The sequence below is a fragment of the Leptidea sinapis genome, chromosome 24 (assembly GCF_905404315.1).
Source record: "Leptidea sinapis chromosome 24, ilLepSina1.1, whole genome shotgun sequence".
In the NCBI taxonomy this organism is placed as follows: Eukaryota; Metazoa; Arthropoda; class Insecta; order Lepidoptera; family Pieridae; genus Leptidea; species Leptidea sinapis.
The window spans coordinates 7,987,155-8,002,173 of record NC_066288.1 but is presented as its reverse complement, the minus strand read 5'-3'; the positions used below and the strand labels follow the sequence as shown (position 1 = coordinate 8,002,173).

At 41.2% G+C, this 15,019-nt stretch overlaps 1 protein-coding gene across 8 annotated transcripts in view; it reads left to right on the top strand.

Moving 5' to 3' along the window:
• Window positions 1–434: 434 nt before the first annotated feature.
• Window positions 435–15,019, top strand: part of LOC126971782 (zinc finger protein 28-like) — a 140,310-nt gene continuing 125,725 nt past the window's right edge. Inside the window, exons 1-8 of one of the 8 annotated variants that reach the window (XM_050818187.1) lie at window positions 435–516; window positions 660–796; window positions 1,076–1,207; window positions 2,143–2,284; window positions 2,863–2,964; window positions 4,097–4,338; window positions 6,062–6,180; window positions 10,447–10,558. In XM_050818187.1, the coding sequence (XP_050674144.1) occupies window positions 686–796; window positions 1,076–1,207; window positions 2,143–2,284; window positions 2,863–2,964; window positions 4,097–4,338; window positions 6,062–6,180; window positions 10,447–10,558 (960 nt within the window). In that variant the 5' untranslated portion in view covers window positions 435–516; window positions 660–685. Of the gene's footprint in view, window positions 517–550; window positions 797–1,075; window positions 1,208–2,129; window positions 2,285–2,361; window positions 2,447–2,862; window positions 2,965–4,096; window positions 4,339–6,061; window positions 6,181–6,263; window positions 7,682–10,446; window positions 10,559–15,019 lie in introns of those variants that run through there. The other 7 variants (XM_050818188.1, XR_007730990.1, XM_050818191.1 and 4 more) reach the window with 7 other exon arrangements.

Genomic DNA, 15,019 nt, shown 5'->3' with positions numbered 1-15,019 from the left:
ATGCATCGACGTACTTTAAAAACTACATACACAAGGACATCAAAATAGTCCAAGCGGCGTTGTGTATATATTAACTTATACCAATAACATTAAAACATTCATTTAATAAATATATAAATATCAGCACATGCTTTTCGTAATTGGAATTTCTTCATTTACAATCCCAATCAATTATCTGTTGAGTATGTGACTTTGTGTCGTAAGATGTAATTCCGTTGGGGGTAATTTTAATCATAATATACAGACAAGACAATACCTAATACTACTGCTGTTAAAACTATTGCTATCCAAAAGGGGCACGCGGAGGTTACTTCTTTTGTGTCATTATTCTAAGATATGAATTATTGAATAAATATTTCAAGTTTGAAACTTTGAAGCAAACTGCAAAGAGTATAATAATATATTTGAAGTTTTTAATTGCCTTATTAACTAAACTTATGAACCTTATTAACTAGAATTTAATTTTGATTTTTAATACAGAGTAACGACTTTAAGTAATATGTTATTAAATTAAAGGTTGTGATTTGTACATATTAAAAAGAAATGTTTTGTTGAAAATAATAATTAAATATCTTTTATTTATTGTCGATTGAAAATATATTCAGCTTATAATTCTTCTCAGTTACTGTTTAAAATTAAAAAAAATCCTTATTTTGTAGATTTTTTAGTTGTGAAAATAGTGAAAATGAATGAAGGACTCAATCATAAATGTAGAGCTTGTTTGGCCTTAGATGAAGAAATGATTTCATTCGACGAAAAGGTCATTCTAATTTTTAATGACCTCACTAATCTTGAGGTAATCTCGCTCAAACGATTGCTTATTTACTATGTTATAAATCTTATATTTAAATTAGCAATTTTTGTTAAATATGTGTACATTATTTTGCATATAATATTATCACTGAATCCGCTCTAACCATCTTTAAGAAATTTTAAATTTAATTTTGTTAGGAAAAACCAGTCAAGATTGGTCTATATCCTTCTCTTTACCTAAGAACCTACTTATCTGTTTTGAGTTAATCTTATTTGCAAACCAAATCAGCTAGGTGTTTTTTATAGTATTATCATTTTACAGGTTAAATCTAATGATGGATTACCACAACATGTTTGTAAGTCATGCTGGGATATAATTGAATTATTTGTTCAATTTAGAGAGAGATGTATGTCTGTTAATTGGTCTCTGCGGAATAATTTAAAAAATTTGGAGGTACAATATTTGACTATTTTATGCTAGATAAAAGAGTATAATATACAGTATGCTGTTATTAAAATAAACACACGGGTAGAACTACTTAACAGTAAACATAAAAAAGATATTCAAAAATAAAATACATAATTCACAAAAATAAATCAATTTTCAACCTGTAAGAAATGTAGTAAAAAAATGAAGTGTAGGAGTGGAGCGCTAGCATAGACACTGACACCTACTTCATGCTGTCTTATGCGACCATGTACGGGTGAAATTTTCAATTATTTTCTCGCAATTTTAGAATTATTGGATTACAATTAATGTTAGATAGCTCTACCCAGTGTTCATTTAGTGTCCATTGTATTGTATTCAAAAATGGAAATGAGTATTTCTACTGTAAATATCACCTAAGTGTGGACAATCACAATATCCTTAGGCTTTAGTGATTCAGCATCAGGTGACTCGCAGACAAATTTGTCTTCCTGTTTCAAAATAAATAGAATTGTTGTCTATGATATATAAATGGGTATAATAAACTGAAAAATTTTTTTCATAATTTTTGGTATAATATGTATTTTAGTTACTTATTTTAACCCAAATTTGAACTACTACTTGTACTAATGGAACTATAGGAATTCTCATCTCTCTTTAATCATATATTATTCAGTGCTTTAAGTGGTATCCTTCAATGGGCCAATGTATTTGTCTCCAAGATACATGGACAACAGTAAGTTTTTCAACAAGTTTTCATCACTCAACATCTCATAATGTACAAAATTTTCTACTATCTTGCCTTGCACACTAAAAACGAACTAGAAATGAAGGAACAGCCACCATTATGCATAGCATTTTAGCCTTAATTTTAATGTATTGTAAGTATTCTAAATTTATTAAAAGTTAAGATATAAGAGAGGAGCACAACATTCTATATCTTTTAAAGAATATTTTTTTAGCCTCTGGCGTCAACAGTAAAAACTGAAATTGAATGTATAATAGAACCTAAAGATGAATTAGATGACACAACTTATGAGGATTTTGTCGATAGCCCATTAGAAGTTGTAAATGAAAATTTTCTGGATCAAGTTATTGAAGCAGGTATGATAAACTAAATCCCTAATAAAATGTTTAATGAACACATAATTTATCACATTAAAGAATTGAGCTGTTCACAGAGGATTGGATCACCAAATGGTACACCTTAGTTGAGAGAAATACTCCATAATGGGGCCTGATTTGCACCTTATAGAGCGCTAAAATGTGAGCAAGCATGAAGTGTTATTATAAAGCCTTTTGAAGTTTTTTTTTTTATGATAATAAGGGATGAGACGAGCAGGACGTTCAGCTGATGGTAATTGATACGCCTGCCCATTACAATGCAGTGCCGCTCAGGATTCTTGAAAAACTCAAAAATTCTGAGCGGCACCACAATTGCGCTCGTCACCTTGAGACTAAGATGTTAAGTCTCATTTGCCCAGTAATTTCACTAGCTACGGCGCCATTCAAACCGAAACACAGTAATGCTCACACATTACTGCTTCATGGCAGAAATAGGAAGTCACTTCCAGATGAGCAATGAAATATCTACCATTAAGTTAACCTTATAATTACAAGAATATTATGTAGAGCATATCATATATACAATTTAATTGTGACTATTTTATGGACTTTTACAGGAATACAACATGAGAAAGTAATCAAAAATGCTAAGAAAAAAAAACGAAAAGTGACGAAGTTGAATCCAAAAATCAAATCACTTCCTAAACAATTGACATGTGGTATGTTAATAACAATTCAATAATTCTTAATTTTGAGTTATTTTCCCCACTTCTGGGAATGCATCCAATGACTAAAGAGTTAAACAATCCAAGATTTCTGCACGATGAGGCATAGGATGGTTAACCATTGGGGTAAGGTTCCAGGTGTGGTTATTCTATGTGGAGACATTGTTTCGTTGACATGTTGTTCATAGAGTTCCTACATAATATATATTTATTTTTGTGTAGGTACTAATATAAAATTCAAATGTGTGTCTGTCTGTCTATTAGTCTTTCATGGCTTAACTACCTACATCCATTCTATTCTAACAAACCTTTTTTTTTTGGGTTTTCTTTGTTTTTCTTTGTTTTTTGCGGGAAAACCAAAAGCGAGTTGGTCAATTTCACACACACGGAAATCAACAAATGAATGTGAACAACACAATGAATAAACGCCATATTATATCCAAGTCGTAATTATTTGTCTACATTTTGCAGTGCCGAATTATCTAAGTTGCAAAAGTTACAGCAATGGCTTCGCAGCTCGCGAATGAGTGTCTAAATATTTACTCAAATCTGTTTGGGTGTAATTTTTTGAGTAAAACTTATTAAAATGTTGTTATATTGAATTTACTTGATGTCATAAAAACGTGAAACGTACATTTTTTCCTAAAACAAACCCCTTCAGACACTCGGTAACCGACTGTTACCGATCAAGAGCTCTTTGAAAGAATTTGATACGTACGCCCCGCCCTTTCAAAATCGGGAAGTGCCCTTTGGCACTAGATCTTTCATACTCACCAAAATTGGAACTGTCGTTCGGAACACTACGCCGGGACCAAGTTCTGACTCTCATTTTATTTAAAAGATAGTTTATTTTGCATGGTCTTATAGCTTCTTTCAATAGTTTTCTTATATATTCTCTCGTATCATTCGAATTATAAGCATACATATTATTATATACACGTAAAGTAAATGCGCTAAAATAAACGCTGCGCGCGCGCCAAAATGGCACCGATCTAAAGCATATCGCGGCGCGGGGGTACTTACCGATCTTGGAAGGTTAATCCGGCACTGACATTAGGTACCTACATGTATAAATCTCAACTTCGTAAAGTGACTTAAGATTGAAAAAAAAAATGTTTTATTTAAGGTCTGTGTCCAGAATATTTTTGTCAGAAAAAGGAAAAAGAATTCACGGAGCATTTAGAATTGCATAAAAAGGATAATAAGTGTAAAATATGTTCGGCAGTGTTTGGTGATTGGTACAAACTGTTTGCACACCGTTTAGTTCACTTGCCGAGTAACGAAAGGAAGTGTTACATTTGTCAGAGAAAGTTCCGAGCGGAGTATTGTTTAGAATTTCATTACAAAAAGGACCATTCTAATGAAAAGGTAAATATTTCCTTTTTTTATAACGCCACCTAATTCAAGCTATGATGGTCTGGGTCTGCCGCCGCAAACGCTCAGCACTAACGTCCATCTTTTTACATACCTGTGAAAAAAGGATTTCGTTTGAATGTGTTAGAGCAATTAGAAATAATAAAATACAAAAATAACATGTTTACATTGTTGAATGAACAAATTTGGTCCCTTCACTATTGTTACGTATCTCTTTCGGGGCTAATACGTCACATCAGCCGACCAATCACAGCGCGTCATTTCTTGGAACGTGGGTATAAAAAAGCGGGTGCCGGCTCATTTAATTCAAGTCTCGTGCCAGAGTTTGGCGAGTCAACATCTCCTGGGGATGCCTCGTGTAGAGGCGAAACACCTGTCGAATTGTTTAAATATTGGTGGAATTAACACTAAAGAAAACTCAAATATTTGGATATTGAATGCAGTTGAGCAACTGAGTTTTTGTGGTGCATGCAATGACATTCTTAATACATATAAGGATATATCATCCACAGTCTGATGGCAACGGCAAAAGAGTGCTTGAAGAAAATGTACCTAAGCACACTTTTCTCCTTAGTCGTGTGTCTGTCACTGTCCGCATCGGGTTTTAAATTAAACGTAGGTAAATAACCTAAACAGAATAAACGTTTTACATTGCTGCTTATTGACCAAGAATGTTTTAAACAACTTGAGTAAATGCGGCAATGTATAGATACCTATAGCAGTTGTGTTAGTATGGTGTTGTGTTAATTTGTGGCGTGTTCCATATTTCGTGATTGGTTTTATACGAAGTGATTTGTCTATGTGTGTTGAACGTCATTGGGAACTTCAACTGTCAATAATTGTTCTAAATCTTATCCATACTTAGCGTAAATGTCAAAATAAATTTATTCCAAGCTCTCTCACAAGGCAAAAGCTTCTTGGAAATATCCAATATGTAAATTGTTTCCAAAAAGCGATAGGCCACCTACAAAGAATACATAGCTTTGTAGTTTCGACCATAAAGTCGGATTTTTAATGCAGCATTTATGGGAGAGTCTGAAAATAGCGCTTCAGCCAAGCTTGATACTATGTTGACCACCCAGAAAAACAATGGAATTAAAATTTTAGATTTGGGACTCATTTTGTCAGTAGAATTTATGTCTTCTAAGTGCAATAGATGTGTTAATTTTTCAATAGTTAACTGTTTTGTTCCATCAAGGTGATGCCCCGGCTTACAGCATTATAATTGCACATCCTCCATATTCACCCAACCTATCCATCGACGATTAAAGAAGTTATTAAACTTAGAATAGATTTAATTTAATTAAAATTAATTTAATTAGGTTACTAGATACCACACACTACCTAAGATGCATCTTGACACTCAATGGCATCTTTCAAATTTTGTTACACACGCTTCGTGTTATTTTACATTGAAATTAATTAAATACAAAATACTTACTTACTGTTTATATGTCATCCCAGTGTCTTTCTTATTTCTTGTAGTATTATTTTTACAAAGTATTACAACGCAACCGGCATTTTAGTTTCAATTATTAGCTAAGTTTAACAGAACATCGACCATCAACGTGCCACGTCGACTGGCTCGAGTACGCCCACTTGGGCGTAGTATTAGTTGCCGCACTTTGCGACTACGCTTGCGGTATCTAGTTGGATCGCAGTGAAGACCAATCCTTAATCTAAGTTATAAAAGTATTAAGTTCGATTTTTATTTCAGAATGTGTCCATACAGTGTACAGCTTGTTTGAAAACATTCACCAATGTGGTAAGACTAAGGAAGCACACGAATGAGCTGCACAGTGGGAAGTTGTTTGTCTGTGACTATTGCCGTCGAGTGTAAGTAAAAATTACAGTTAGCAATAGTTAGTTAATCTCTACATGTAAATAAGTCTAATAACGTAGAATTTATACACTTTAAGACCTCATCTGAGGCGACCATCACTTGGGGGAGAGAGGCGCAAGCGACTCTCCATTGGGAGTATCCGCTGGGATAGCTTAGCATAGAAAGTGCTAAGGCGCATTTTAATATTTTAGAGTCTAAATTTATGTCAATCGATCCTGAATCGATTGACATAAATTTAGACTCTAAAGGTCTAAGGTAAGTCTAGAGGATCGAGGAATCGATTGACATAAATTTAGACTCTAAAGGTCTAAGGTAAGTCTAGAGGCGCAAGCGACTCTCCATTGGGAGTATCCGCTGGGATAGCTTAGCATAGAAAGTGCTAAGGCGCATTTTAATATTTTAGAGTCTAAATTTATGTCAATCGATCCTGAATCTGTATTTCAATATGGAAATCTTAATTTCAAAATCCATAAAAGTAGTATTGAATACACCTGTCTGTCACATTAATATAAAAACCAATCCAAAAATATGTGCTCCCATGGATGGATTGAAAATTTTAAAATTACACTTCCATTTTTTTTAATGGTATAGGAGGACAAACGATCGTACGGGTCACGGGTGTTGTGATCACTTAGATCACCGCCGCCCACATTCTCTTGCAACACCAGAGGAATCACAAGAACGTTGCCGGGCTTTAAGGAAGGTGAACGCGCTTTTTTTGAAGGTACCCATGTCGTGTCGTCCCGGAAACACCGCACAAGGAAGCTCATTCCACAGTGTTGTAGTACGCAGAAGAAAGCTTCTTGAAAACCGCCACACATTCAAATGGTGGGGATGATATCCTAACTTGTGGCGTGTCGTGCGAAGGTGGAATTCGGCGGCAGGAATCAAGTTAAACAGCTCTTCGGAACACTCCCCGTGATAAATGCGGTAGAAGACACACAATGGAGCAACGTCTCTACATAAGTCTGTTATTGAAAAGGTTTTTTGGCAGCCGTCGTCATCATCATCGAGTCAAGTAAACCAAGAAATATCCGCATATCAACGTCTCCCTGTTCAGTTCGCTCTTGTTTCTCTATTAATATAGCAGCGCATTTGTTTACATGCCGTTAGGACCGTAACATTACTAATGTTCGTTGGTTGAATAAAACTGATTATTCGAGGTATACTTAAAAGAAACCAGCTTCACGTAAAGTAGTAGTTGTTTCACCTGACTCTTGCCTCCGAATTCCACCTTCGCACGACACGCCACAAGTTATCATATCATCCCCACCATCTGGATGTGTGGCGGTCCTTCACAGTGCGGTTTTCAAGGAGGTTTCTTCCACGTACTACTACTCTGGGAAGATACGACATGGGCACCTTCAAAAAAGCGCGTACACCTCCCTCCTCACTCACGCGCCTGTGATTCCTCTGGTGTTGCAAGAGAATGTGGGTGGCGGTGATCACTTAACACCAGGTAGGAACGCTCGTTTGTCCCCCTTTTCCATGAAATATATTTTTTTTTATATGAGAGGGGGCAAACGGGCAAGAGGATGGGGAGAGGTGAGGCAACCGCCCATGGACATCCGCAACAACAGGTGTGTCAAGAAATGCGTTGCCGGCCTTTTAGGTGGGGGTATGCTTTTTTCTTGAAGGTCCCTAAGTCGTATCGGTTTGGGAAGACCGCTGCCGGTAGTTGATTCCACAAAGTGGCTGTGCGAGGCAAGAAATTTCGAACAAAACGCGCGGTTGTGGAATGCCAGACGTCTACGTGATGCGGATGGTACTTTGCACGTAATGTCCGATGGTGGAATTCGGCCGCTGGAATCAACCCGAACAGCTCCTCTGAGCACTCCGTGATAAATGCGGTAGAAGATGCAGAGAGAACCCACATATCTACGCAATGCTAGAGAATCAAGCCGATCGGAGATGACTTGATCGTCGATGATTCGAGCCGCTCTTCGTTGTATGCGGTCAAATGGAAGAAGCTGGTACTGGGGAGCACCCGCCCAGAGGTGAGAACAGTACTCCATGTGAGGCCGAATTTGCGCCTTATAAAGTTGCAGGCGGTGGCTTTTAGTGAAGTACTGTCTCGCCTTACTGAGTACACCAAGCTTTTTAGAGGCCAGTTTGGCCTTCTCTTCCAAGTGACCACGGAACTGAACGTCGCTCGATATATCGACGCCAAGTATGCCAATGCAGGCTGTGGCAGTTAGAGGAGTGATTTCGAATCGAGGGGATACGACAAAGGGAGACTTTTTAGTGGTGAACTTGTGTCTTCTTGGGGTTGAATTGGACTAAATTATGTCGGCCCCATTCCGAGACTTTGCAAAGCATAGTCTCGATTCCAGACACAAGTTTGTTCCGGTTCTCGTCGACGCTATCCCGGGACATGTTGGCACGGCCGGTGTAGGAAGCATACCCTGTGCTGTCGTCTGCATAGCAATGAATATTGCTGATTTGTAGCATATCATTGATATGCAGAAGAAACAGCGTAGGGGATAGCACGCAGCCTTGCGGGACACCAGCGTTTATGGGTTTTAAGTCAGAGCATGCACCGTTGATAACAACCTTGATGCTCCGATCAGCCAAAAAGCTAGTGACCCATTTGCACAACTTCTCGGGAAGCCCATAGTATTGCAGTTTCGCTATAAGCGCTTTATGCCACACCCGATCGAAGGCCTTCGCTATGTCCAAACTCACCGCCAACGCCCTTCGACTCAACCGCTTGCGCCCATTTATGGGTGAGGTATGCAAGAAGATCACCAGCTGAGCGACCCAGACGGAAACCGTACTGGCAGTCGCTGATCAGCTGGTGCCCCTCTAGGTATCCCAAGAGCTGGCGGTTGATGATCGGCTCCATTAATTTGGAGAAAATGGAGGTAATGGCAATGGGGCGGTAGTAGGACGGATCTGAGCGTACACCTTTCTTAGGGATCGGGTGCACTAAAGCCGCCTTCCATAATTTCGGGACTACGCCTGATGAGTAGGAGAGCCGGAAAAGACGGGTAAGGACTGGCGCCAGTTCCGGAGCACATATTTTGTATACAATACCGGCTCCGGCATCAACTGTAAGTGGTGAAAAATTTAATTAATGTACATATGAAATGTAGGCACAATAATGAGCAAATCTAATGCGCAGATCACCAGTCGGGTAAAAATTGATATTGCGCGAACGCGCGATGATTAAACCGGGCTTCAACCCTCGCGGCTTCCGCTAGTGAGATTATATTTTTCACATGTGCAAATTAACGACACCTATCAAGATCTGTGCCAAAAGGGCTCCTTCATAGGTCTTGGTATTCAATTTTACAATAAAATACCAGATTGTATACCAGGTAGGACTCACTGAGTACAAATTCAAAAAAAATTTAAAGCTTCTTTGACAAAGACGGCTTACTATTGTATAGTAAGTAGTAGGTTCTTGTCTTGTTCTGTGAAAGGGCACCTAAAATTGTATAATATTATATTAAATAGGTAAGATTGTAACATGATTCAGAAGATGAGCTGGGAGTTTATCGGTTCCTCTCCCCATGTCCCAGTCCCCTTACGAACTGAAGTAGCGTCATGAGGTTTACCAAGTGTTGTTGCAATATGTTATGTTATTGTCACTCCCTATGCTAAATTAATGTTTCTATTTCTAATCCTATAATTGGAAGTTATCATTACACCATCAAGCAACACCCCACATCCAATAGAACCGAATTAGTTGAGAATTGTATTAAAACACAAATAAAATTTGAGAAACCAAATTTTATGAACGACGCCGGACTCGAACCCGCGACCTCTGGTGTTCCGTGCCAGTGCTCTAACCAACTGAGCTAATCGTTCGAGTGACGTATCGTCATAAAATCTTGTATGCTTTGTTCAACGCTCAGGTTGTGGCTTCATCTATAGGATCTACTTTACAGTAATTGATAACCTGCTCAACCCCAATATTTGCATATTAGGAAATTGACTTGAGACGTCGCTCTTGTAAATCTAAACAATTTATTATGTTTTTAAAGTGATAACCCTCACTTCTAGGATTAATACACAAACAAAATTTTATGAACGATGCGGGACTAGAACCCGCGACCTCTGGCGTTCCGTGCCAGTGCTCTTACCAACTGAGCTAACCGTGCGAGTGACGTATCGTCATAAAATCTTGTATGCTTTGTTCAACGCTCAGGTTGTGGCTTCATTCTACAGGATCTACTTTACATGTGTATTAATCCTAGAAGTGAGCACTTTAAAGACATAATTAATTGTATTAAATTTGATTGTGGGGGTTACAGTTTTCAGTACAAGGATCTATTGAGGATACATATTTTGGGGAAACACTTGAATAATAAACAATATAAATGCAGCCTATGTGATTTTACCGCAAATTTCAAGAACAATCTTACCGTAAGTGTCATCTATACTATATAAATTTTTTTTTTATGGAATAGGAGGACAAACGAGCGTACGGGTCACCTGGTGTTAAGTGATCACCGCCGCCCACACTCTCCTGCAACACCAGAGGAATCACAAGAGCGTTGCCGGCCTTTAAGGAAGGTGTACGCGCTTTTCTTGAAGGTACCCATGTCGTATCGTCCCGGAAACACCGCACAAGGAAGCTCATTCCACAGCTTCGTGGTACGAGGAAGAAAGCTCCTTGAAAACCGCACTGTGGAGGACCGCCACACATCCAGATGGTGGGGATGATATCGTAACTTGTGGCGTGTCGTGCGAAGGTGAAATTCGGCGGCAGGAATCAGGTTGAACAGCTCTTCGGAACACTCCCCGTGATAAATGCGGTAGAAGACACACAATGAAGCGACGTCTCTACGCAACGCCAAGTGATCCAGCTGTTCACAGAGTACTGGGTCCCCGACAATTCGAGCTGCTCTGCGTTGCACGCGGTCAAATGGATCGAGCTGATACTGGGGTGCGACATACAGACCAGAGATGACAGCAATACTCCATGTGAGGCCGGACCTGCGCTTTGTAGAGCGCTAGAATGTGGGCCGGCTTGAAGTATTGCCGTGCTCTATTTATGACGCCCAGTTTCTTTGAAGCCAGTTTGGCTTTGCCCTCCAGATGGCCACGGAATTGGCAATTGCTCGAGATTTCGAGACCCAGTATTCCGATACTAGGCGAGGCTTTAAGGGAAGTGTTCTCGAAGAGCGGTGATACGGCAAATGGGGTTATTTTTGTGGTAAACGCGCAAACTTGAGTCTTCTGGGGGTTAAATTGGACAAGGTTCAACTTACCCCATTCCGCGACCTTCTCGAGAGAGGACTCGATAGAAGACACAAGTTTCACCCGGCACTGGTCGACGTTTTCCCGAGAGAGACCTGCATGGCCCGTGTATACGGCATCACCAGTGCTGTCGTCTGCATAGCAATGCATGTTGGCGGTGTCTAACATATCATTGATATGCAGAAGAAACAGCGTGGGAGATAGCACACAGCCTTGGGGCACTCCAGCGTTCACAGGCTTGGGATTCGAGCAATAACCGTCGATAACGACCTGTATGCTGCGCCCAGTGAGGAAGATGGAGGTCCACTTGTATAAGCTCTCGGGAAGCCCAAATGATGGAAGTTTTGCGAGGAGCGCCTTGTGCCATATACGATCAAAGGCCTTCGCTATATCCAGACCAACTGCCAGGCCTTCCCTCTTGCTTTCAATAGCCGCCGCCCATCTGTGTGTTAGGTATACCAGAAGATCGCCAGTCGACCGACCATGGCGAAAGCCGTACTGCCGGTCGTTGATCAACTGGTGACCCTCAAGGTATACCAAGAGCTGGCGGTTAATTATGCTCTCCATAATTTTGGAGAGTAGGGAGGTAATAGCAATAGGCCTGTAGTTTGCCGGATCCGAACTGTCTCCTTTTTTTGGGATCGGATGGACAAGGGCTGACTTCCATGAATCAGGGACTACGCCTTTTGAATACGAGTGCCGGAATAAACGCGTTAGCACCGGCGTCAACTCAGGGGCACACGTTCTAAGCACGATTGGAGAAATGCCATCCGGCCCGCTCGACTTCCTGACGTCCAACGAAAACAGAGCTCGCCTAACAGTTTTCTGTCGGAACTGTACTTCAGGCATGGAGCTCTGACACCGCGGGATGGTCGGCGGTGTTTTTCCGTTGTCGTCAAGAGTCGAGTTGGAGGAAAAAAGAGTGCACAGGAGATCGGCTTTCTCTTTTGCCGTATGGGCCAGGGTGTCATTCCTCATGTGCAACGGCGGCTTGGACGGCTGGTTGAAGTTACCAAGAGCAGCTTTCGACAACGACCAGAACTTGCGTGTTCTGGTCGGGTAACTGGAAAGCTGCTCGCCAATTTTGACGACGTGCTTCGATTTCGCACGGGCGATTTGCCGCTTAAAAAATCTGGAGGCACGGTTATATTTCCTCTTCAGAACTTTGCAGTTCGGATCCTTTGAGCCCAGCGCCGCAACCCAAGTTCGATACGCCTGTTTTTTGCAGTCAGATGCTGCTTTAACTGACGCATCGAACCAGGGTTGTGATCTGCCACCGATCGGTACTACAGAGCTTGGTATAAAAATATCCATGCCCTGCAGTATCACATCGGCTACTGCAACGGCGCAGGCACTAGGATCATCTGAAAGGAAACAAACCCTGCCCCAAGGGTAGAATGCAAAAAAGGAACGCATCCTATCCCAATCTGCTGACTTTTAGTGCCCAACGCGGCGGGTCGCTGGTGGTCTGCGACGTTGGCGTCGGATAGGCACTACACTCCTGACCAGGCAATGGTCGGACGTTCCGAGAGGGGCGTCGACAGAGACCTGGTAACCATCGGGATGTGTAGTCAGCAGAAGATCTAATAAGGACGGCATGTGGCTATCCACATCCGGGAGCCGCGTCGGCGACTCAACCAATTGGGACAGACCATACGCCAATGCAAAATTATGCACAGATCGCCCTGCGTAGTCTGTGGTACGTGATCCAAGCCATTCGGCATTGTGCCCGTTGAAATCACCCAAGACTACGATTTCAGCGGAGGGGATCTGAGCAAGCACGTCATCAAATGCCGCTTGAACGCAGCCCATGAGGTGATCCGTTTCTGCGTTACCACTATGGGACCTGTAGACACACGCATAGATGCGGACGCGGTCCTCTAAATCTACGCGGAGCCAGAGAGTAGACAGGCCCCTACCCTCAAAATTGCCGAGACGGCGACAGCAGATATCCTCCCTAACGTACACACATACCCCGGCATGAGGCATGAAATTATGCTCAATTTTGTACCCGGGGTACGTTAAATATGACGTATCGCTAGGTCGAGATATCTGCGTCTCCGTAAGGAAACACAAGGCCAGCTGCGCCGTCTCAAGGTGGTGGTGGACGGCGTTTAAGTTGGAGTGAATTCCCCGGATGTTACAAAAGTCCACATTAAGCGTGGATCGGGGTGCCGTGGTGTTGCTGCCCTGTTTGTCCTGTGACATACGCATACATATATAAATAATATTATAAAGAGGAAAAATTTGATTGTTTGTTCGTTTACTTTGCAAAGAGCCTATTCAATCAGTCTCCAAAACTACTGAACCGATTTGAAAAATTATTTCACTGTTGGGAATCTACACTATTCCCGGGTGAAATATGCTATATTATTCTTTAAAAAAAAATAGGATTTGTTGAATAGAATGCGAAAGTTTACAGAGTTACGCAAATGTGTACAATGGAGAGAGCTCAAATAATGCGAAATTCAAAATATGATCTGCTACAGCTCATAATCAAGGAAAGATAAAAGGCATACGAAGACCTGGCCTCAGAGTCAATTTTTTTTATGGCAATAAGGGGCGAGAAGAGCAGGACGTTCAGCTGATGGTAATTTATACGCCCTGCCCATTACTATGCAGACGAACACCCTAAGAACCTTCGCTAGTGGTTCATTATGAGTACAAAATCACTGTTTAAGCAGCGGTGATTTAAATCCAGTTAGCCTTAATGATTGCCAACCTCCTTAAGGAGATGGCACTAGAAGAAGAAGATCGTTCTATTTTTTTTAGGGAATAGGAGGACAAACGAGCGTACGGCTCACCTGTTGTTAAGTGATCACCGCCGCCCACAATCTCTTGCAACACCAGAGGAATCACAGGAGCGTTGCCGGCCTTTAAGGAAGGTGTACGCGCTTTTTTTGAAGGTACCCATGTCGTATCGTCCCGGAAACACCGCACAAGGAAGTTCATTCCACAGCTTTGTAGTACGTGGAAGAAAGCTCCTTGAATACCGCACTGTGGAGGACCGCCACACATCCAGATGGTGAGAATGATAACCTAACTTGGGGCGTGTCGTGCGAAGGTGGAATTCGGCGGCAGGAATCAGGTTAAACAGCTCTTCGGAACACTCCCCGTGATAAATACGGTAGAAGACACACAATGAGCGACGTCTCTACGCAACGCCAAGTGATCCAGCCGTTCACAGAGCACTGGGTCCCCGACAATTCGAGCTGCTCTGCGTTGCACGCTGTCAAATGGATCGAGCTGATACTGGGGTGCGCCAGACCAGAGATGACAGCAATACTCCATGTGTGGCCGGACCTGCGCTTTGTAGAGCGCTAGTATGTATGCGCGGGCCGGCTTGAAGTATTGCCGTGCTCTATTAATGACGCCCAGTTTCTTTGAAGCCAATTTGGCTTATCTAGAGGGCAAACCTCTAGATGACCACGAAATTGGCAATCGCTCGAGATTTCGAGACCCAGTATTCCGATACTAGGCGAGGCTTTAAGGGAAGTGTTGTCGAAGAGCGGTGATACGATTAATGGGTTTTTTTATTGGTAAACGCGCAAACTTGAGTCTTCTGGGAGTTAAATTGGACAAGGTTCAATTTACCCCCAAATTTATTTATTCGTGGGTGACTTA